Source organism: Cucurbita pepo, chromosome 2 (assembly GCF_057944985.1).
Source record: "Cucurbita pepo subsp. pepo isolate OVF chromosome 2, ASM5794498v1, whole genome shotgun sequence".
Lineage (NCBI taxonomy): Eukaryota > Viridiplantae > Streptophyta > Magnoliopsida > Cucurbitales > Cucurbitaceae > Cucurbita > Cucurbita pepo.
The window spans coordinates 15602338-15624192 of NC_141799.1; the positions used below are offsets into that span (position 1 = coordinate 15602338).

The 21855-nt window shown below is 38.1% G+C and overlaps 6 protein-coding genes across 6 annotated transcripts; 4 read left to right on the top strand and 2 right to left on the bottom strand.

The window, feature by feature from the left end:
• Positions 1-26: 26 nt before the first annotated feature.
• Positions 27-3262, bottom strand: LOC111789061 (PTI1-like tyrosine-protein kinase At3g15890). Its single transcript, XM_023669700.2, has 4 exons — positions 3012-3262; positions 2492-2639; positions 1007-1269; positions 27-933 (listed from the first exon to the last, which is right to left on the bottom strand). Exons 1-4 carry the CDS (start codon positions 3053-3055, stop codon positions 273-275), a joined length of 1116 nt encoding a protein of 371 aa, XP_023525468.2. The 5' UTR covers positions 3056-3262; the 3' UTR covers positions 27-272.
• Positions 3263-3332: 70 nt separating this feature from the next.
• On the bottom strand, positions 3333-5231 carry TMM (Leucine-rich repeat (LRR) family protein). Its single transcript, XM_023669734.2, has one exon. The coding sequence runs from the start codon at positions 5165-5167 to the stop codon at positions 3695-3697; it is 1473 nt and encodes a 490-aa protein (XP_023525502.2). The 5' UTR covers positions 5168-5231; the 3' UTR covers positions 3333-3694.
• A 513-nt stretch (positions 5232-5744) lies between these two features.
• On the top strand, positions 5745-7963 carry CBSX4 (Cystathionine beta-synthase (CBS) family protein). The gene is made up of 3 exons (XM_023669785.2): positions 5745-6176; positions 7148-7493; positions 7573-7963. The coding sequence occupies exons 1-3, from the start codon at positions 5767-5769 to the stop codon at positions 7903-7905; spliced, it is 1089 nt and encodes a 362-aa protein (XP_023525553.2). The 5' UTR covers positions 5745-5766; the 3' UTR covers positions 7906-7963.
• Positions 7964-9422: 1459 nt separating this feature from the next.
• LOC111789357 (phosphatidylcholine:diacylglycerol cholinephosphotransferase 1) lies at positions 9423-11309 on the top strand. Its single transcript, XM_023670107.2, has 3 exons — positions 9423-10007; positions 10199-10336; positions 10846-11309. Exons 1-3 carry the CDS (start codon positions 9606-9608, stop codon positions 11158-11160), a joined length of 855 nt encoding a protein of 284 aa, XP_023525875.2. The 5' UTR covers positions 9423-9605; the 3' UTR covers positions 11161-11309.
• Positions 11310-14737: 3428 nt separating this feature from the next.
• Positions 14738-16819, top strand: LOC111787475 (delta-9 acyl-lipid desaturase 1). The gene is made up of 4 exons (XM_023667444.2): positions 14738-15143; positions 15220-15591; positions 16162-16268; positions 16354-16819. Exons 1-4 carry the CDS (start codon positions 14811-14813, stop codon positions 16559-16561), a joined length of 1020 nt encoding a protein of 339 aa, XP_023523212.2. The 5' UTR covers positions 14738-14810; the 3' UTR covers positions 16562-16819.
• Positions 16820-19645: 2826 nt separating this feature from the next.
• Positions 19646-21379, top strand: LOC111788508 (palmitoyl-monogalactosyldiacylglycerol delta-7 desaturase, chloroplastic-like). Its single transcript, XM_023668844.2, has 4 exons — positions 19646-20124; positions 20198-20563; positions 20936-21042; positions 21128-21379. Exons 1-4 carry the CDS (start codon positions 19777-19779, stop codon positions 21333-21335), a joined length of 1029 nt encoding a protein of 342 aa, XP_023524612.2. The 5' UTR covers positions 19646-19776; the 3' UTR covers positions 21336-21379.
• The last annotated feature ends 476 nt before the right edge of the window (positions 21380-21855 follow it).

Consider the following 21855-nt stretch of genomic DNA (forward strand, 5'->3'; position numbering starts at 1 on the left):
AAGCAAGAAGTCTGTACATGCACACAGAGAGAGAACCCAGAAAGTTGGATACAGTTTGATGCCACTTACAATACAATACAATACATACACACACACACAAATAAGAACAAAAAGAGCCAAAACAAATCATACAAATCTCAGCTGCACTCATAAAACAATGCTTGAGAATCATAATGAGTACCCAAATTTACCACTCTGACATGCTTTTGTAAGTGACAGCCAGAGCCTCCAAAGGGAAAATGGGGAAAGAAAAAAGGAAGAAGGAAGAAGACTTAGCTGCTATTCTCATGTGGGTTTGGTGTTGAATTCTCTTTTGAATCCTTTTCTTCTGATATCAAGTCTGAGCTATCTTCACCAGCTGCTGCTGTCTCTATAGTTTGTGCTGCACCTACTTGATGGCTCTTGAACAGTTCATCATCTTCTAACTTGGCTATCTTCTCTTTTGATTCTCCTTTTAGGAGCTCTACGACTTCGAGCATGGTGGGACGTTTCTCAGGCCGTGAATGGGAACAACTGAGTGCAACGAGGACGACTCGCTTTAGCTCGTCTGCATTGTACTCTCCATTTAGCTTTGGATCTGCAAGTTCGTTGTATTTTTTCTCAACTACTACTGGCAGTGCCCACTCAGTGATTGTGCGTTTCGTTGTTGCACTCAACTTCTCAAGAGGTTTCTTTCCGGTTGCGAGCTCGAGCAGGAGAATGCCGAAGCTATATACATCACAACTCTCTGATGCCTTCCCTGACATACCGTATTCTGGAGCGAGGTATCCGAGTGTGCCCTTGACTCCTGTTGTTACATGTGTTGCATCATCGGGGATGAGTTTTGCGAACCCGAAGTCGACTACACGAGCTTGGAAGTCTGGATCGAGCAAAACGTTATTTGGTTTGATGTCTTGATGAATTATACGTGGAGTTGCTTGGTGGTGAAGATAGCTGGATCAAACAATATTAGGAGAGTTAAAATGTGAAGAATGATGGAAGATACAATGAAGATGTGTCTACTTACGCAATTCCCTCGGCAGACCCGATAGCGATTTTCATACGACGTTTCCAATCGAGTTGGGATTCTGAAGAGTGATGCCCATGTAGATGGGAGAGAAGACTTAGATTGGGCATGTACTCGTACACGATCAAACGCTCTTGCCCTTCAACACAATAGCCACGTAGACTCAATAGATTCTTATGCCGAACTCGGGCCAGGATCTCGACTTCAACAGAGAATTCCATGTCTTCTTTGTTGCTCCAAACCTTCAACCTCTTAACTGCAATCTGCAAAAACATTTCATTCAGAATCGGTTGCAGTTTTTGTAACTCAAAATACAAATAATCTTAACATGTTCAAAGTACTGATATGGTATTCCAATCCTAGAAGTATGCAAAAGAGGGATTAATTTACAACCAAGATTCCTTGTATGGTATTAACTCCTTATCATAAACATTTAAGCCTCTCAAGCGAAAGCACACTTAGCTAGCAACAATATATTGTCAATCCTATATTATCATGAACACAATAGAAATTATCACGAAGAGTAACATTCTGCTGCCAAGAAACCAAACAGAACAAGAGAAGAATTTTCTTGATAGAAGCAGTACCAAACCAACCAAACAGCCCTCGTCACCATCTACGAGATCCAAGAGGAACATAGCACTCTTTGTATGGGTGTGAAAACCTCTCCCTAGCAGACGTGTTTTAAAACCCTTGAGTGGATGTCTGAAAAGGAAAGTCCAAAGAGGATACTATATGCTAGCGGTGGGCTTGGGCTGTTACAAATAGTATCAGAGGCAGACACTAGGTGCTAGCGAGGAGGCTGAGCCCCAAAGGAGGGTGGACACGAGGCAATGTGTCAACAAGGACGCTGGGCATCGATTGACGAAGGGACCGAGTGCCAACGAGGACGCTAAGCCCCCGGTGGATTGTGAGATCCCACATCGGTTGGAGAGGGAAACAAAACACTCTTTACAAGGGGTATGAAAACCTCTTCTTAGCAAACACGACTTAAAACCTTGAGTGGAAGCCCGAAAGGGAAAGCCCAAAAAGGACAATATCTGCTAGTGGTGGGCTTGGGTCGTTACACCATCCTTTCACGATCATGCGACAAACATCTGGAAAATTTTACATGATACAGAGCATGTACATGAAGTTTCAAAGAAGTGTAAACTTCACCTCTTGAATCTGAAAGACTCTACTACATCCAATGGATTATTCAGCACAGGCGAGATCCTAACTCAATCGCTTACAACTAGTTTAAAACCAAGCAAATAAGTACTTAAATGGTGCTAAAATGACTGGGTAAGTTTGGAACAATCAAGAAAGGTGCACAATTTCCTTGAAACATGTTGAGAAGGAATATTCCAAATTTAAAACTTAAATCAAAGAATCTATGTCACATCAATGATAAGATGAAATATGATAAGATAGGCTTCCTTGGATGATTATTGAGCAAATAATGACACTAGAGTTTGTATTGAGAAAAGTTAAGGCATTGATTACTTGTGATCCATCCCAAAGCTGACCCCAGTAAACGCTACCAAATTCTCCTTCTCCAAGCTTGTTATCATAATTGAAATTATTTGTGGCCGAGTGTAACTCCTTCAATGAAAACACCCTCCATGTTTGATGTTTCTTCCCTCTTCCTTTCCTGCACAATAAAACAGTCAACAAACAAAACCTTCAATCATATGAATCAGGACAATCAGATGAAGAATCAAAGTTCACTAAAACTCTTATGTAACTCTTTCCTCCCAAAACATCATGCCCACAAAGTGCTCGATAAAATTCCCCTTAGAAGTTTGAACAATATCTCGCAAGTTCAAAGTCAGACCCGAGCCCCAAATTCCAACCCAATACAATACACATCAGATTTCCAGAAAACTAAAGATTTTAAGCGATAACAAAAAAGGGGCACAGAAAAGGGGGGAAAATGTCAAAGAAAGGTAGCCCAAACATTCCATATCAGTACCAAATAACTTGATGAAGTAAATGAACACAGAGTTTCAAGTATTAAACGTACCGTGGAGAACCAATTCCACAGCAAAACATCGCGCGAAAGGCCATGAACACGGAGCCAAATCACACCCACTTGCACTAAAGAAGAACTAAGCTTCTTGTTTCTTAATTTGTACGCAGAACGTAGAAAACACTAGAGATGCGAATCGTAAAGGAATAGAGGAAGAAACAAACATTTGAAAAGAGTAAAAGGGAAATGGGTTCTGTTTGATGGGATTTTGATTTTGAATTTGGCTGTCAAACAGTTAAAAAGAGAAGCTCACCGAGTGTTGGGCTTCCAAGACAGAGAGGCTCAGACGACGACGAATGAGAGCGTTTTTTAGAGAGAGAGAGAGAAGAGAGAGAGAGTGGAGGCGCGCCTGTAGTCTTCTTCACGCCTTCATATCTGTCTCTCTCTGTTCTTTTGTCTTTTTTGGGGATTCTAATTATATATTTCAAATCATTTTCAAAAAAACAACAACAATAATAATTAACAAATTAAAATACCATTTAAATCACTAAATTTATTAATATATTTAGTCTTTATAATAAACATATTCATATTACTTTATATGCTACCTGTTACCCTATTTTTTTATTAAATTAAATTACCACCTAATGGGTCAGGCCCACGTGACACAAAACTTTACTGGGCCCAAAGATAAAAGGAAAAAAATAAAACAAATAAGCCTTATCTTACACTTTATGTTATAATAATTTAATGATGAGCCAAATACAAGTAGTTAGTTGAAACAGCCAAACTAGAATAGAGCTTGTACGACGTGTCCCGAGCGATGTATCACTTCTAGTTACATTTTCTTTACCTTTAGAAACGTGTTGTACGGTTCGACTTGGTTCATAATTAGGGCCATTACATGGACCGATACCGACACTATATGGTGAGGTTGACATGTCGATAACTCCAGTCTTAGAGTCGTAACACAAGTTTGAGTTATTGTATAATGTAAGCTTCCTCTTCATCTTCCAAATCGTTTGTTTCTGCAGTGGGATTCGTCCGGTTAACATGTTATTGTTGAGTCTTAGATCGTTGAGGTTTCTCAAATCTTGAAAGTTTGAGGGGATTGAACCGTTAAAGTAGTTGGCATCGAGATGTAGGACTCGAAGATTGGGTAATCGACCCAAAGACCTAGGAATTGGTCCGTGAAAGCCCATATTAGAAAGAATCAACGTCATCAAGCTCAACATGCCGTCAAATAGATCATTAGACATGGTACAACCCATTGGATTTCCTTTCAAGATCAAAACCTCTAACGAGCTCAAATGCTGAAGTGATGTTGGAAGTGGACACGAGATTTGATTATAACTCAAATCCAAAAGTACGAGATCCTTAAGCTCGGTAATGGATTCGGGAATTACTCCCATCAAGCTATTACGACTTAAATCCAATTTAATCAGAGACCGACATGTTAGAATCCTATTCGGAATCCAACCAGTCAAAATATTTTGACTCAAATCGAGTATTCTCAAATTATCCAACCCCAAACTCGGGATCGAACCGGTCAACTTATTCCAACTCAAATCCAACGACCTCAGACCAACCAACCGGTTCAAGCCAACCGGAATCGACCCGTTTAGGTTATTCCCATGAAGATCCAAAACCTTGAGCCGGGTCAAATTAGTCAATTCACTGGGAATTGGGCCAATAAGCCCATTCTCTCGTAGGACCAAAGTCTGCAAGGAAGGGCCCAACTGGCCCAAAAACGAAGGGACAATTTGCGGATTATCAGTAAAACAACGGTAAAAGAACAACGTCCGAAGATGGGGGAGTTTAGCGAGAGAAGGAGAAATAGTGGATCGGGTCGGGTCGCAGGTCGGAAATGCGGTATCGTCGGAGAGCGACCCGAAAGAGAGAGAAACAACATGGAAGAGATTGTGATTATCAGGCATACATTCAATACCGTGCCAGCGGCCGCCGCAGACGTCGGGGATTTGGGTGGCCCAGGGATTGCCGGTGGCGGACATGATATCATAGACGGCGGATTGTTCGGCGGGGTCGGTACGGACGGCGGCGTTATGGAGGGAGAAGCCGGATTGAGGGCCGTCGACAAGGGCAGAGGGAGCGCCGGAGTCAGACATAATGACGGTGAATGAAGCAGAGAGGGAAGGATAGTAGAGAAGGATGAAAAGTAGGAGATGGGAGATTTGAATTAAGGCCGCCATTGGAGGAATTTGAAGAAGAAAAGGGCAAATTTGGGAATTTATAGTGTTTTTTTTGAGAATTTATTGGGTCACGAGAATTGGAAGGGGGAGGATTTGTAACAAGATAGGGAGGAATGTTATTAATTATTCTTATTTATGGAGCTCACGGGATTTTCGAGCTTCAGCCTTGGGCTTTGGTGAATTGGGCCCTCCACGTGGGCCCATTGCAAAATCTGAAGGCTTCCTTTTTTTTTTTTTTTTTATTTATTTAAAATATATTTCATTTATTCCAATAAAAGATTTAAAAAAAGATTGTTTTTTTATTTATTTATAATTTTGTTAAAATAAAATAAAAAATAAAAAGGTACAAAGAAAATAATTATAAAATTACTAATAATAGGGTTAGGTACGTGTCGAATACACGACCGCCATGCAAGCGAAGCCCTTGAGAGGTCGACACCTGAAAGCTTTCTTTTCTAATTTCCCATCCACACCCATTACAAAATCCTCAATTTCCCAAATCACAACGTCCAAAAGAAAATTAAAAATTAAAAAAAAAAAAAAAAAAAAATCCACCGAAAAGGTATTAAAAAAAAAAAAAAAAAAAAAATCAAAAGAGAATGCAACAGACGGCGAGGGAAGCGGAGGCCCGGGCGATCGGAGAGAAGAAGGTGAAAGATCTGATGAAGGACAACAAGCGGTTGGTGGAGGTGCCGTATTCAGCCTCTCTCGCTCACACAATGAACGTTCTCGTCGCGAACCGCGTTGTGGCGGTCCCCGTGGCGGCGCCGCCTGGCCAATGGATCGGTGCCGGTGGATCCATGATCATGGAGACTGATAAGCAGACTGGGGTTCTTAGAAAGCACTATATTGGGATGGTGACCATGCTTGATATCTTGGCTCATATTGCTGGCGAGGAGGATGGTCCTGATCTCGTCGATCTCGAACGGAAGATGGCGGTTCCGGTGTCATCGATTATTGGTAATAACGTTGAAGGGTTGAGTCTCTGGACTTTGAGCCCCAACACCAGGTTTGTTTGATTTAGAGATTATGCTGAATTATCCTAACGTTTTCTAGTCATAATAATGTTCTTACTCAAATAATATATTCCAATATTTAATAGGTTAGAATATAATATCTTTTTAATCAACGTGGTATTCACTCCTAATAATCCTCAACAATCCTCTCCTGAGGCTTAGGGAGCTCTCGACTCCTATCTCTAGAGCTCTTGAACAAAGTACCATTTGTACATTTGTTCGACACTTTAGTCACTTTTGACTACACCTTCGAAGCTCATAGTTCTTTGTTTGATATTTGAGGATTCTATTGACATGGTTAAGTTTAGGTCATGGATCTGATACCATGTTAAGAATCACGACGGTCCACAACCACAATTGTATGATATTGTCCACTTTGAGCATAAGCTCTCATGGCTTTGCTTTGGGCTCCTCAAAATGTCTCATTCCAATGGAGATAGCATTTCTCACTTATAAATTCATTGAGCTCCTCAAAATGTCTCATTCCAATGGAGATAGTATTTCGTCTCATTCCAATGGAGATAGTATTTCGTCTCATTCCAATGGAGATAGTATTTCGTCTCATTCCAATGGAGATAGTATTTCGTCTCATTCCAATGGAGATAGTATTTCGTCTCATTCCAATGGAGATAGTATTTCGTCTCATTCCAATGGAGATAGTATTTCGTCTCATTCCAATGGAGATAGTATTTCGTCTCATTCCAATGGAGATAGTATTTCGTCTCATTCCAATGGAGATAGTATTTCGTCTCATTCCAATGGAGATAGTATTTCTCACTTATAAATTCATGATCTTCCACTAAATTAACGAAGGTGGGACTCATCTCAATAATGTTTAACCGAGCTTTTTAAATAAAATATTATTTATTTATTTAATATATTATGATGAATAGTGATTTGATAATTGATTGGGAATGTGGTGATTATGTTTTTTGGTTTGGGGTATTGACGATGTTGTTGACAGCATATTAGAGTGTATGGAGCTATTCAGCATGGGGATCCACCGGGCGATGGTGCCCATCGATGGGGAGGCGGCTGGGGTGGAGCTGGTCAAGTCGGCATCCAGCTACAGAATGCTGACACAAATGGACGTGTTGAGGTTTCTAAGTCGACAAATCCCAGAAATGCAACAGACTTTGGGACAAAGTGTGAAGGAAATGGGAGCCATTAATGAAAATGTTATGGCCATTACAGATAAAACCAAAGTAATCGAAGCCATAAAGTGCATGAAATCTAGCTTTCTCAATGCTGTTCCTATTGTTAGAAGCACACAGCTCGGCGGCGACCACACCCACACCCAGCTTTTTACCGTATGTCCAAGTGAACAATATCATATCATACTATACCATTGTGTAGATTTGTGATTCTTAACATTGTTAATCCTCTCAGGGAAGAGGAAGGAAGCTAGGTGGGACGTTTTCGGCGACGGATCTGAGAGGGTGTCACCTCGCGACGCTGCAGACGTGGCTGCAGCAAACGGCATTGGAGTTCACGGAGACGATCGGGAAGAGCGCGCTGCTGGAGGGGACGACAGCGGGAGGGCGAGAACTAGTGACGTGCGGAGAGGAGAGCTCGATGAAGGAAGTGATGGAGAAGGTAGTGTCGAAACATGTGCATAGAATTTGGGTGACTGATGAACATGGTTTGCTGCTTGGGCTGATCTCTTTGTCGGACATGATTAGAGCTATTAGGCTTTCACTTCTGTCTCAAATACAAACCTGACCTGATAGCCCTCCCTATCTCTATATATTTATGTTTGTATGCTTTACACCGAAATCCTCTTAGGAAAAAGAAATTAATTAAAGAATTTAACAAAAAGAATACAATAAAGATTTAATAATAGTTCATCTTCACATGCATTCTTTGGAGTGCCCACTCTTAATATATTAAGAATAATACATATATGATATATATAGTTCAAGTTAATGATTAGAGAATAATATATATATAGGACGTACCAAATCATAATTATGAAAATTTGATCATAAATGTGTAGCTTTTATTTAACAATCTATTCAACATGTTATTTTGAAAAGAATATTGTACACACCCTCACGGTTCCTAGTGTGGGGCTTCATGTGATCTACGGTATACCATATGAATAGACGATTTAATTGAATAATTTATTCGAATTCAATGCATTTAAATACAAGATGATGGCGTGTAATTCATCAACATTAAATTTATAAACGAATGAATGAGTATGATGCTAAATTCCAAATTACATAAGGATTGAGGCGACGGCACCCGTAACAGTATTATCACGATTTGTGTGTGAGATGGAGGGTGGAGAGTGTGGTACACGCGGCAAGACTCCATTGGATGCCATTATCCGTAGTTGGATTTGGTGTTTGAGAAGAAAGAGAAATAAATAAAAGATAAAAGAGAGAAAAAACAAATTCAAATAATAATAATTACTGGAATACTATTTTCGTTCCCTAATCCACAAAAAGTTTTTATTGGTAGGAATATCATCATGTTCATTAAGAATTTTGTGTGAAATTATTTAATGATATTTTTATTAATTTAATATTTTTTTATTTTTTTAAAAATGAAAAATTCACATGTAAAATGTGGAGTGTCAATAATTATTCCCACCAATGACGTGGAAATTTTGAGTAATAGTCTTTTTGTCTAGTGGTGGGCCCCATGAAGTCTGCCTCTTAACAATTTGAATAAATTATTTTTTTAATTTAAAAAAAAAACAATTTTAATAATTTCATTTTCTCACAATATTGAAAGCTAATATTCTAAATAAAAAAGTTGAAATTTGAAACACGTTTATGTCATATTAAGTAATTAAACTAATCAATTTTTGTTACATAATTCTAATTGAAACAAAAGATTATATAGCCCACCACGGAATTATTACAACTGAACCCTAAAATTAGTATAATTAAAATACTAAACCATCTAAATAGCGTAATTATTGTTATTATTATTATTATAATAATAATAAATATTCTTAATTTAGAAATGTTATTTTTACTTAAAAGTGCACATGGGTGCATTAAAGGCAACTAGGAAACAAAAATTGGATAAACCAAGCGAGTCTATTATCAACAATTGAGTATGTGAGGAAAATAAACTATTTTTTATAAGAGTGTGAAAATCTCTTACTAATAGATATATTTTAAAACTGTGAGACTGATGAGATGATACATTAGCGGGCTTGGGCTTGAGTTGTTACACTGTAAAGACTAGGGTTTCAATTAATTATCCATCGCTCAACCACGGAACACCAATCTCTCACCTACTTTATCATTAAGAATTCGCCATTTTCTCCCCCTCACATTTTTAAGAAAAATCTGAGATCTCTGAAATTTCCCCATCCCCATCCTCTTCCTCGATACCTCCGCCACCAAACCCCGATCTATAAAACTCTCCCACCCTTCCTTCAATGCGCTCCTCCGCGATCTCCGATGGCATCCAACGGTGCTGCAACAACTCTAACCGGCAATCTCCGGCATAGAATAGATAGCCGCAACGGTAACGGTATCGGAAACGGAAACGGAAACGAGGGAGGGAAGATGACGAACAAGGATTTCCACAGCGGCGATGGCGGCGGGTACTATTATAAAGGGTTCCGGAAGGCGTCGTGTATGAGATGGACGGTGGAAGATGTGGCACACGTGGCGAGGTATCACTGGATACCGTGCGTTTTCGCTATGGGTCTGTTGTTCTTTATGGGCGTGGAGTACACTCTCCGGATGGTTCCGCCGGCTTCTCCACCGTTCGATTTGGGGTTTGCGCTCACGCGCCCGGTGCATCGCGTGTTGTCCTCGTGGCCAGAGCTGAATACGCTGCTAGCGGCTCTGAACACGGTTAGCCTTTTGTTTTCCCAACTTTACTCGCCCAATCAATTATCGTCCTTATATTAATGCATGCCTGAATTATTAATTTCTTTTTATTTTCTGAGTTCTGTGCAATTGTTATAATTTTCTAATGATTTATTTTAGAATCAAATTTAAAAAAATTTAAAAATAATTTTAATTATTTGGATGAAAAATTGTAGGTGTTTGTGGGAATGCAAACAACATATATATTATGGAGTTGGCTAATCGAAGGGCGACCCAGGGCCACCATTTCGGCCTTGTTCATGTTCACTTGCCGTGGCATTCTCGGCTATTCCACCCAACTTCCACTCCCTCAGGTGTGTGTTGTGCCATGGTCATGCTCTATTATGCTCGACAATCTCAGGCATTTACTTGATTTTGGTTTTAAAATGTGTAAGACTCCTCACAATGGGTATGATATTGTCTATTTTGAGCATAAGTTTTCATGACTTTGCTTTGAGCTTCCCCAAAAGTCCTCGTTACCAATGAAGAGAGTATTCCTTGATTATAAACCTATGAACTTTCCCTAAATTAGTCGATGTGGGACTTTCATAATCCAACACCTCCCCTCGAACAAAGTACGCCTTCCCTTAATCGAGATTCTCTTCTTTGAAGTCTTAGTCATTTTTTACTGCCTTTTTAGGAGGCTTGACTCTTTTTCTTTTGGAGTCCTTTGTTCGTTATTTGAGGATTTACCAATCTATTGGCACGACTAAGTTTTAGTGCATGACTCTGATACCATGTTATGATATGCTCCACTTTGAGCATACCATGATCATTCCCTAAATTAGCCGATGTGTGACTTTCATAATCCAACAAAATGTAGGGATTTCTTGGGTCGGAGATGGATTTTCCGGTGGGAAACGTGTCGTTCTTCTTGTTCTTCTCTGGTCACGTGGCGGGATCGGTGATAGCATCGCTCGACATGCGGCGGATGCGACGGTGGGGGATGGCTTGGATGTTCGACTTCCTCAACCTCCTCCAAGCGATTAGATTGTTGGGTACTCGAGGTCACTATACGATTGACTTGGCGGTGGGCGTGGGAGCCGGGATTCTTTTCGACTCGCTTGCGGGGCATTATTATGAAGCCAGCCAGAGGAAGAACATTGAGGACACTAAGTTAGCTAAAACCTTTGCATAATTGGTTCTGTTCACCCCAAACCACAGATTATTAGGACAAAAGATCCCATTGGAGGACAATTTGAATTAGTATGTTGGACTTTATATTTTTATCTTCAATTCATGGTTAATGCCTTTTATTTTATTAATTCATATTTTAAATTTATTTTCTATGCAAAGGATATATTATTAAATTCGTTTAATCTTGGTTTATCTCTTACCGAGGCGTTCTAATTAAGTTGCAGAGTGGGCCAGCATCAAATAGTGTAAAGTCCAAGGCCCAATGCTACCTTCGGCCTTTTATTTAAAATTAATTTACTTCATTTTTAAATTTATTGCTTTTATGTTTATTCGATGGGATCGTGAAAAGAAAAATATATGATTCTTAACGAATAAAGTTTATATCTTATTTATCATTCCTTTTAATATTGGTTTTTTAGAATTTTTGCCATTTGTTTAAAAATTTAGGTCCTTATAAAAAATCTTTAAAAAAATAAAAATAAAAAAATACAACAATAAAAATAGGTTAAAATCGAGCGGACAAATTTTATGATATTGTGGTTGAGTGGATTCGCAAATGATGTTTAACCATGAAATTCTTATTATTGAGCCACGGAAAAAATAAGGTGTATATTGTTGGTATAAGTAGTAACTTTCATTTCTTTTAAGTTTTTTTTCTTAGTCATCATAATTTTAGGATTGTTCTCCTTGTCTCGGTTCATTTATGTACCCCTCTTTTACTCGAATGTCATGTGATAGAGCATATGTATCACACATGCTTTTCCACTGATGACAGAATGACCTTCGAGACTCTTCTAGGAATTCCTACCCTATCAACTTGAGCGGGAAAGAAGTCAGTCTTTTGCACTGGGGGGACTGATAGCGGGAAGGCCCAAAGATCATAAATCAAAGATGGGATCGGAATAGAGGTATTCCAGCCCAACATACTCTAGTGAATGGGTCGGTCACGTGATCCAAAGACAATGAAAGGGATCGACAAGAGCAAGAAGAATCAACGAAAAATGAAAGTGAGAGACGAGAGCAAGATTGTAGTATTATTTTGATTAATTCACATCTTATTTTGGATCTACCTAGTGTTGCGTGAATTAGAAGGATCTTTCAAGAATTCCACGACGACAAGAAAAAGGCGATTTTGTACTAAACTCCAACAACCTCTTTCCCATCCTCAATAAAATGATATCATAAATGAATAACAACGCCATAATTAGCCTAGTTTCTATATCATATAAATTAAATGGTGCCTCATTTTTCCCAGCTCACACCTGATACATGAACTGCCTTAAAATTTCTTTAATTACACATCTTCTTTAATTATTTTTAATTACACGTCTTTATTACACCCCTAATTTCTTAAATTATCTATTTTGGCTTGTTACCTGTCATTCTCATGATTTTAAAATGTGCGTGTTATGGAGAGGTTTTCATACACTCATAGAGAATACTTTATTTTCTTCTCCAACTGATGTAAGATCTCACAATTCACTTTTTTTGGGAGACAGAGCGTCCTCGCTAGCATACTACTCGATATCTAGCTCTGATACCATTTGTAACAGCTCAAGTCCACCGTTAACACACAATATCTACTTTGGCCCAATACATAACAGGTCAAAGTAAATACTATGTACTAGCCGTGAGCTTAGACTGCAACATATTGTAACCCTATGACCTAATCATTTAAAACCCAGCTACACCTACACAAATATTTGGAGAAATTATTTGGTGCATACAGTTGAGATGAGTGAGGAGACAGCAATATTTATTATTATTATTATTAATTATCCATTTATTTACGTGGACATCACTTAGCTAAAATTAGTGGTTTCGTTTGTACGACGTTTACGTTGTTGCATGCTTTAAAACAAATTAGACACGTGTATTTAAGAAGTATTTTGTTGTCTCCAAAACTATTATGAGTAGTTATCGAAATAAATGAAGACTATTTCAACCACTACAAATGATGTAAGCTATGTTCTAGTATTAAAGTTTTATTTTTCTAAAATCATGTTTGAACCTTATATTATATTTTTGTTTATGTTTATAAAATATTAAGTTGAACTTAATTTTGTGTTACTATATTAACAACATGTCACAATGAAAGTATATAGTTTAAAACGAAACATGTAATATGAACACAATTACATATGATCCAAAATATAGGTTTGAAATGGTTTAAATGGGTAGCCTCCCAACCCTAAGCAGGTGTGAGATGAAGGGTTTGAATTTTTTTTTGATCCTAATTAATTTGACAGATGGAGGGTTATTTAATGCTCTATTTTGTTTTCAACTTTTTGCACATGCTCCATTTCACCTAATTTGTCATCTTCCCAGCCATCCATTTCCCAAAGTTCTTAGTGAGCTCACCCCTTTCGACATGGATGCGTAACATTCCATATCGGTGAGAGAGAGGATGTAACGGCTTAGATCACTGGTAGCAGAGATGTGAAAACCTCTCTTTAGTAGACGCGTTTTAGTGGTGAATTTGACTGTTACAAATGGTATCAGAGTTAGATATTGGGCGGTGTGCTAACTAGAACGCTAGAATCCCCAAGACAAGGAGATTTTGAGATCCCATATTGATTAAGGAGGGGAACGAAACATTCCTTATAAAGGTGTATATAGTTTATCTTGATCAAGAACTTTAAGAAGTTCCTTTGATATCATTTTTGTATTGCTATAGTCCACATTTGAAGTGGAAAAAGAAGAGATATGGAAGAAGTTGAGAGAAGATCCATCCACCTTATTGTTAGGTGGGAACTTTTGGCATATCTAGTTGAGATGATGTAGAAATTAATAGGGCAGCTATCAATATCTTAGACCTGAAAATGAGCTCTTTTTCTTTGATCAACATTTGTAGACACTCACCTTCTTACCTTATTTTTAAAGACCTAAGGAACAATTAATTAAAGGATGTCCGTCTATAATTTCACGGTAAGATTTCATAAACGAAACATTTCTTATAAGGGTGTGGAAACTTCTCCTTAGTACGCACATTTTAAAACTGAGGCTGACAACGATCCATAACGAATAAAAATGGACAATATGTGCTAGCGGTGACTTAGGGTTATTAGAAATAGTATTAGAGATAGACATTGAATGTCAACGCTGACGTTGGGTTTCCAAATGGGTGGACTGTGAAATCTCACATCGGTTAGAGAGGAGAACGAAACATTTCTTATAAAAGTGTGGAAACCTCTCCTTAAAATACGCATTTTAAAATCGTGAGGTTGACAGCGACACGTGATAAGTCAAAGCGAGCTTGGACTGTTACATTCAAATCTTTGACTTATTGTGAGCTCATTTATAGAGAATTGTTGGGTGGCCTTATCAAAATTTTCCCATTATATTTGATAAATAAACAAACAAATTTCAATTATGTGTTGTTAACCATAAATTGGATTGAGCAAGTTATTTTAAATTTCTTCTTCCATATAGCTTCTAAAACCACTCACCTACCCCACACCATAATTTCTCAAATTGCATACAAACCATTTAATTTTAAAAAAAATAATAATAAAATGAAACCCCTTTTTACTATAAATAAAGGGTGAAGCATTTGAGCATTTGAGCATTTGAGCTGAGGCAGTGGTTCTTCCAAAGTCCCATACTCTCTCTTGTCTTTGCTCTCTGCCATTAACGTACCGTGCTCCTCTAATGGAAGACCTTGAAGATAGAAACAATGATCAGAAGGCTATGGCGGTCGAAGATGAAGCTCCGGTGAGGTCGGGACGACGGCCGATTTTCGAAAGAAAATGGACAAGTGTAGACAAACGTACTGCTGTTGCTGTTTTGGGTATGCATTTGCTTTGTCTCTTGGCGCCATTTCACTTCACTTGGCCAGCCTTCTGGCTTGCCGTTGTACTCTACATTATCACGGGCATGTTCGGTTTGACACTTTCGTACCACCGACATCTCACGCACAAGAGTTTCAAACTTCCCAAATGGCTTGAATACACGTTCGCTTATATTGGCGTCCATACCTATCAGGTTAATCCTACGTCGTTTACCATTCTCTCCTTTTCCTTTGGGATTCTTAAGCCTTTGTTTTGATGTGATTTTATAGGGTGACCCGATTGATTGGGTGAGTACGCATAGGTATCATCATCAGTTTGTGGATACTGAAAGAGATCCACACACTCCAACACAAGGATTTTGGTTCGGTCACGTTGCGTGGATATTTGATTCGTATGGTTTGACTAAAAAAGTTAGTCCGAAACACGTTGAAAATTTTGAGGAAAGAAGTCGAAATCGAAAACGAAAGCTTTTTAGAAATATTTTTGTGGGATATTTGAAGTATGGAAGACCAAACAATGTGGAGGATTTACAAAAGCAGGCCTTTTATAGGTTTCTTCGAAGAACATACATTCTTCATCATGTTGGTCTTGCAGTTGTCCTCTATACTGTCGGAGGGCTTCCCTTCCTCGTTTGGGGAATGGTAAGATTGTTTCCTCATACAATATCATTTTACTTTTAGGGTTAAAATGTTTCGTACGTGGATTTTCTTATAATGATCGTGCATAGGAATTCATAACAATATAATATAAAATAAAAAAACATAATATTAACATAAAAACATATAGCTATCAAAGTTGCTAACATGAACCTAAAGAATGTTAGGAATCACGGATCTCCACAATGATATGAATATTGTCTGCATAAGCTCTTATTGTCCTAATTTAGTGCAACTTATTGCTAGTTTATTAGGAGTCGGTTAGTTTTATTTCTGCAATTAAATTAGTAGTACACTTAAATATTTATGTGCTATGTATTATCTTCGATAATAATAATTTCATATTTATTCACACTTTTGAGTGTTAGATATTGTGTCACTTATGGCTTTACTTTTGGTTTTCGCAAAAGGTGATGTATTCCTTACTTATAAACTCACGATCAATCTCTTGATTCGTCGACGTGGGACTCCTCTCCCAACAATCCTCAACAAAAAAAAAAAAAAATTGATTGGAAAAGTGAATGGTAATGGTTTGAATTGATTGAAAAAATGTAGGGAGTGAGGATCGTAAGCTTTCAACATATCACATTCGCGGTAAATTCTTTAGGCCATATGTGGGGAAACCAACAATGGAACACCGGGGATCAGTCGAGAAACAACTGGTTCGTCGAAGTTTCTTTCGTTTTTACGTTACGTTTTCTTTTGTTGTCGTTGAGTAAATGAGCTAATGAAACGATTGGTTTTTAGGGTATTGGCATTGCTTATATTTGGGGAAGGGTGGCACAACAATCACCATGCATTTGAGTACTCAGCTCGACATGGCCTAGAATGGTGGCAGCTGGATGTGACTTGGTGGGTGATTTTGGTTCTTGAAGCTATGGGGTTAGCAACGGATGTGAAATTACCGTCTCAACATCACATGCAGAAATTGGCGATGCAACCTAAGTGCGAGTGATGATCATAAATGTGTTGAATCTCTCTCAAATTTTCATGCCTTTTATTTCTCTATGGTTATGTAATATGTATGGGGTATGTTTAAGAATAATGTAGGGAACAAAACAAAAAACTACGATATTATCCTAAAGTATTTATATTTCGAGCAAGAAGTGTGTGAACAATAATATGTACGTTATAAGAATTTGTGTGGGTCTTTTCCTATAACTCAAGCTCTTGTGGTCCGTAATCCAATAAAACGTAGACTCAGTTCCTCGTCTCTTTTTTGCTGAACTTCAGAATGCTACTCATACACGCTATCATAAAGAGAAATTTGTTATTCACCGCAAACTCCAGGTCTCTATGTAATAACCCAATCTTACCACTAACAGATATTGTCTGGTTTGACCCGTTACGTATCGTTGTCAGCCTCACAGTTTTAAATTGCGTCTACTAAAGAAAGGTTTCCACACTTTTATAACAAATGATTCGTTCTCTTCTCCAACCGATGTGGGATCTCACAATGCGGTGTGCGGACGTCGGCCTCTTAGGGTTGATTGTGAGATCCCACGTTAGTTGGAAACCTCTCCGCAACAGACCTGTTTTAAAATTGTGAGGGTGTTAAACCAGATAATATCTACTAGCTGTGGGATTAGATTGTTACAGTCTACGCCTACGATCATTGTAACTCTTCAAACTACTGAAATGTAAAAACTAAATATGAAATCGTTAGGGTGTTCTTTATTATTTTCAATTCAATATGAACCCATATTGATTTAATTGGAGTTTGGAGTTTGGATTGTTGTTTCTTTTTAATACTAACACTTTTGAAATGGAGAGATTTTGATTGAATGTAAGAGGTGGGTTTTGTTGGCCTATTAATATCAATCAATCAATATGTGTGGCCTACTTCTTGACGTGTTGAACAAATAGATTAAAAGGGTAAGGTTTGATAACGTTTTAAAAGCATATAATGATGAAAATAGATAGTAAATTCAGGTTTACACAAAAGGTAAAGTTTACAAAAATGATATTCTGAATTTGATTTAGGTCAGAAAAATGGTTGGGATTATTGATGATGATGGGTATAGGCTGCAAAATCAATGGGTATCCCCAAAAACCCAAGCACCTCTCATGATGGGTTTCAATATTTATAGATCCCAAATTAATTTCACAGATAGGAGGCATTATTTTGATTTCAACCTTTCACACATACTCTTGGATCTCACAATCCACCTCCTTTCGAGGTCCAGCATCGACACACCGTCTGATGTCTGGTTCTATACCATTTGTAACAGACCAAGTTCACTGCTAGTAGACATGTTGTCTTATTTGAAATTCCCCTCAAGGTTTTTAAAACGCGTCTATTATAAAGAAGTTTTCACACGTTTGTGAGAAATGATTCGTTTCCCTCTCCCATTGATGTAGATTCTTACAGAGTTATTCCCTTAAAACACCCACTCGCCGTGCAAAGAAGATGAGACAATTATAAAAACAAGTAGCATTAACCAACTAGAATTTGGTTACTTTTTGTTTGTGTTCATATTGTTGGAGTTAAATCAAGGATACAAATATTTATATGAAGGAATTTAACATGTTAGTGAGTAGTTAATTATGAAACATGAAAATTAAGAAGAGGGTATGATGGAATATAAATATTAGAATAAATTTGTAATAATTTGACCCATGCAATATAACAGTACTCATTTCATGATTGTAATTAAAAAATAATAGAGGAAGCTCTACTTTAATATCTTTGAAGTCAAACAGCACACCATTTTGGAACTTCGCATTTACTACGTACATAGCTTACTTTATGGGTCCAACCCTCTATCTTCTTCAATCTCTCACGTCTCTAATAACGATATGAAAATCTCTCTCTAATAAATGCATTTTACAATTAAAATGCTGACAACGATACATAACGGACAATATCTACTAACGGTGGACTTAGGCTATTACAAATAGTATCAGAATTAGGCAGTGGGCGATTGCCAATTGGGGGTGGAAATTGATGGATACTTGAGAGAAACAAAAATATTAACAATTTTTGTTCTACAAATGCTCCATGTTTAATATCTTCTCTTATAAATGCTCTGTGATTAATAGTTTCTTTAAGAAATGTTCTACGATTACTAACTTCTTACTTTTTTATACATGATTATGTTATTTCATGATTTTAACGTGATGCTTATTGTTGTTCGAGTCCATCATAACTGAAGGATTAACAGTTGTGATCAGCTCGAACGTGTGTCGTAGCTGGTGTGTGCTTGGCAACAGCGATCTGGAAACTCACAGGGAAAATATGTACACCAAATTATGGAGGAGATCGTTCCACATGGTCCTCGAAATCTCCTTTGTTTACTCATTATTTTATCTCTTTATCTCTAACATTGCCCTCAATTGACGTGCCTTCATGTATCTCTTCTGCCTTCGCCATCTTTCTCATGTTCCTTAATAAATATCTCTTTTTAAAAAAAAAACATATCTTTTTTCTCTCATGCTTCTTAATAAATATATTTTTTAAATAGGGTGGGATCTCACAATCCGTCCCCTTGTGGCCCATCGTCCTCGTTGGCACACCGCTCGGTGCTTGACTCTTATACCATCTATAACAGCCCAAGTCCACCGCTAACAGATATCGTTTGTTTTGGCCCCGTTACGTATAGTTGCCAGCTTTACGATTTTAAAATAGTCTGCTAGGGAGAAGTTTCCACGCCTTAGAAGGAATACTTCATTCCTCTCTCCTGCTACGTGGGATCTCACAATTCACCCTTCCGGAGAGCCCAAGGTATATGACCCAGTGTCTCGCTCTGATACTATTTGTAACGGTTCAAGTCCACCGCTAGAATATATCGTTCACTTTGTCTCGTTACGTATCACTGTCAGCCTCACAGTTTTAAAACGCGTCTACTAGAGAGAAGTTTCCACACCCTTTTGAGAAATGTTTCGTTTCCACTCCAATCTATGTCGGATCTCAGAGTTATCTTTCTATGCATGCATTAAGCTAAAAAATATATATATATATTGAAATCAAAACCAAATTCATGTTTGGTTTCCTTTAGAATATTTGTATGTCACAATAGATTTATGTTATTTTTCATCAATGACGGAGAAAGTTGTGAACTTTGATATTTTCTCAAATTGCATCCCATTATACTATAAATAAAGGCTGAACAAAGCTAGCATTTGAGCTGAGGCAGTGGTGCCCTCGATTGCCTTTGCTCTTTGCCGTTAATGTCTCTTGCTCCTCAAATGGAGGCAGCAACGAAGGAGGTGGAACATAAAAATAACGATGAGAAGGCTATAGCTTCAGTGAGGCCCCGTGGAAGGCCCTTTTTTCAAAGAAGATGGACAACTTTGGACAAACGTTCTGCTGGTCTTCTTTTGGTCTTGCATTTGCTTTGTCTCTTGGCGCCATTTCACTTCACTTGGTCAGCCTTCTGCCTCGCCTTTCTACTCTACAATTTCACGGGCCTCTTCGGTTTGACGCTTTCCTACCACCGACATCTCTCGCACAAGAGTTTCAAACTTCCTAAATGGCTTGAATACACCTTCGCATATATTGGAGTCCTTACCCTTCAGGTACGTAATCATTTGTTGTTTAATTTTCCTTCTCGTTTTTTTTTTTTCATTAAGTATTAGCTTGATATTATAGGGCGATCCAATTGATTGGGTGAGCACACACAGATATCATCATCAATTTGTCGATACAGACAGAGATCCACACAGTCCGAAACAAGGATTTTGGTTTGGTCATATTGCATGGATATTTGATTCGTATGGTTTGACTAAGAAAGTTTGTCCGAAACACGTCGAAGATTTTGAGGAAAGGAATCGAAAACGAAAGCGTTTTAGAAATATTTTTGTGGGATGTTTGAAATATGGAAGACCAAACAACGTGGAAGATTTACAAAAGCAGGCCTTTTATAGGTTTCTTCGTACAACATACATTCTTCATCATTTTGGTCTTGCAATTGTCCTCTATGCTGTCGGAGGGCTTCCCTTCCTCGTATGGGGAATGGTAAGATTTTTTCTCGTACAATATCATTTTACTTTTAAGGAAACTGTTCGTAGGTTACCTTTGAAGTAAGTGATAGTGTAACAGTTTAGGAACACCGCTAGTAGATATTAATATTTTTGGGCTCTCCAATCGATGTGAAATCTCACAATCTTCCTCCCTTCGAGGCCTAGTGTCCTCACTGTCACACCCCCGTGTCTAGCTCTGATATCATTTGTAACAACTCAAGTCCAGTACCAGTAGATATTGTCCTCTTAAAAAAAAAATTTTTTGACTTTTCCTATAAGTTTTTAAAATACGTTTGCTAGGAGAGGTTTCCACCCTGAATTTTGAGTGAGCATAATTTGATGGTTTGAATGGATCGAATAAATGCAGGGTGTAAGAACGGTATGCTTTCAACATGTCACATTCTCTCTAAACTCTATCGGCCACATGTGGGGAAACCAGCAATGGAACACCGGGGATCAGTCAAGAAACAACTGGTTCGTCGAAGTTTCTTTCGCTTTTACGTTACGTTTTCTTTTGTTGTCGTTGAGTAAATGAGCTAATGAAACGATTGGTTTTTAGGGTATTGGCATTGCTTATATTTGGGGAAGGGTGGCACAACAACCACCATGCATTTGAGTATTCAGCTCGACATGGCCTAGAATGGTGGCAACTCGATGTGACCTGGTGGGTGATTTTGCTGCTTCAAGCTCTTGGGTTAGCAACCGATTTGAAATTACCCTCTCAACATCACATGCAGAAGTTGGTGTTTCAACATAAATGCGAGTGATATCTCGGATAACATACAAAATGTATGAGATCCCCAGAATTTGAAATAATGTACGATGCGAGTCATGCCTCCTTTCTGTTTGTAAACGTTTCTCATTAACATGAAGTGTATGCTTGCATAGAGTATGACATAATCGTCTCATGGTATCACACATAAGATAACATAGCTTTTGTTATAGCATATCATAACATCACACGCATCAAGCAATCACAAAGTATGACACATGGTCACAAAGGACACGTTGTTCATACCTCATATAATTCATCCAACCAGATCAATACTAGAGTCACTTACCTGATTGACTTAAATCAACGTCACTAATTTTTTTGAGTTAATTTTCGTTTAATCCTACTCGTCGAGGTCAAATCTCGAAACTAGCTCAACTCGGGACGAGTGGTAGGCAGTCAAAATGGGCCTTTTTAATTAGTTGTGGGTATTAATGTGATGAAAGCGTATTGCATGGTACCTTCTTAAAAATGTTATGAAAAATTAAAGGCATCACGTTTTTGAAGGAAGAAAA

Excerpts from the sequence above, each read along its gene's own strand:
- LOC111789061 (XM_023669700.2), bottom strand. The coding sequence starts at position 3,055 with ATGGCCTTTCGCGCGATGTTTTGCTGTGGAATTGGTTCTCCACG. Across the intron at positions 2,640-3,011 it reads TGTGGAATTGGTTCTCCACG|GAAAGGAAGAGGGAAGAAAC; the intron begins GTACGTTTAATA and ends TTTATTGTGCAG. Across the intron at positions 1,270-2,491 it reads AGCTTTGGGATGGATCACAA|ATTGCAGTTAAGAGGTTGAA; the intron begins GTAATCAATGCC and ends ATGTTTTTGCAG.
- TMM (XM_023669734.2), bottom strand. The coding sequence starts at position 5,167 with ATGGCGGCCTTAATTCAAATCTCCCATCTCCTACTTTTCATCCTTCTC.
- CBSX4 (XM_023669785.2), top strand. The coding sequence starts at position 5,767 with ATGCAACAGACGGCGAGGGAAGCGGAGGCCCGGGCGATCGGAGAGAAG. Across the intron at positions 6,177-7,147 it reads ACTTTGAGCCCCAACACCAG|CATATTAGAGTGTATGGAGC; the intron begins GTTTGTTTGATT and ends TGTTGTTGACAG. Across the intron at positions 7,494-7,572 it reads CCCACACCCAGCTTTTTACC|GGAAGAGGAAGGAAGCTAGG; the intron begins GTATGTCCAAGT and ends TAATCCTCTCAG.
- LOC111789357 (XM_023670107.2), top strand. The coding sequence starts at position 9,606 with ATGGCATCCAACGGTGCTGCAACAACTCTAACCGGCAATCTCCGGCAT. Across the intron at positions 10,008-10,198 it reads TGCTAGCGGCTCTGAACACG|GTGTTTGTGGGAATGCAAAC; the intron begins GTTAGCCTTTTG and ends GAAAAATTGTAG. Across the intron at positions 10,337-10,845 it reads CCCAACTTCCACTCCCTCAG|GGATTTCTTGGGTCGGAGAT; the intron begins GTGTGTGTTGTG and ends AACAAAATGTAG.
- LOC111787475 (XM_023667444.2), top strand. The coding sequence starts at position 14,811 with ATGGAAGACCTTGAAGATAGAAACAATGATCAGAAGGCTATGGCGGTC. Across the intron at positions 15,592-16,161 it reads CCTTCCTCGTTTGGGGAATG|GGAGTGAGGATCGTAAGCTT; the intron begins GTAAGATTGTTT and ends GAAAAAATGTAG. Across the intron at positions 16,269-16,353 it reads GATCAGTCGAGAAACAACTG|GGTATTGGCATTGCTTATAT; the intron begins GTTCGTCGAAGT and ends ATTGGTTTTTAG.
- LOC111788508 (XM_023668844.2), top strand. The coding sequence starts at position 19,777 with ATGTCTCTTGCTCCTCAAATGGAGGCAGCAACGAAGGAGGTGGAACAT. Across the intron at positions 20,125-20,197 it reads TTGGAGTCCTTACCCTTCAG|GGCGATCCAATTGATTGGGT; the intron begins GTACGTAATCAT and ends TTGATATTATAG. Across the intron at positions 20,564-20,935 it reads CCTTCCTCGTATGGGGAATG|GGTGTAAGAACGGTATGCTT; the intron begins GTAAGATTTTTT and ends GAATAAATGCAG.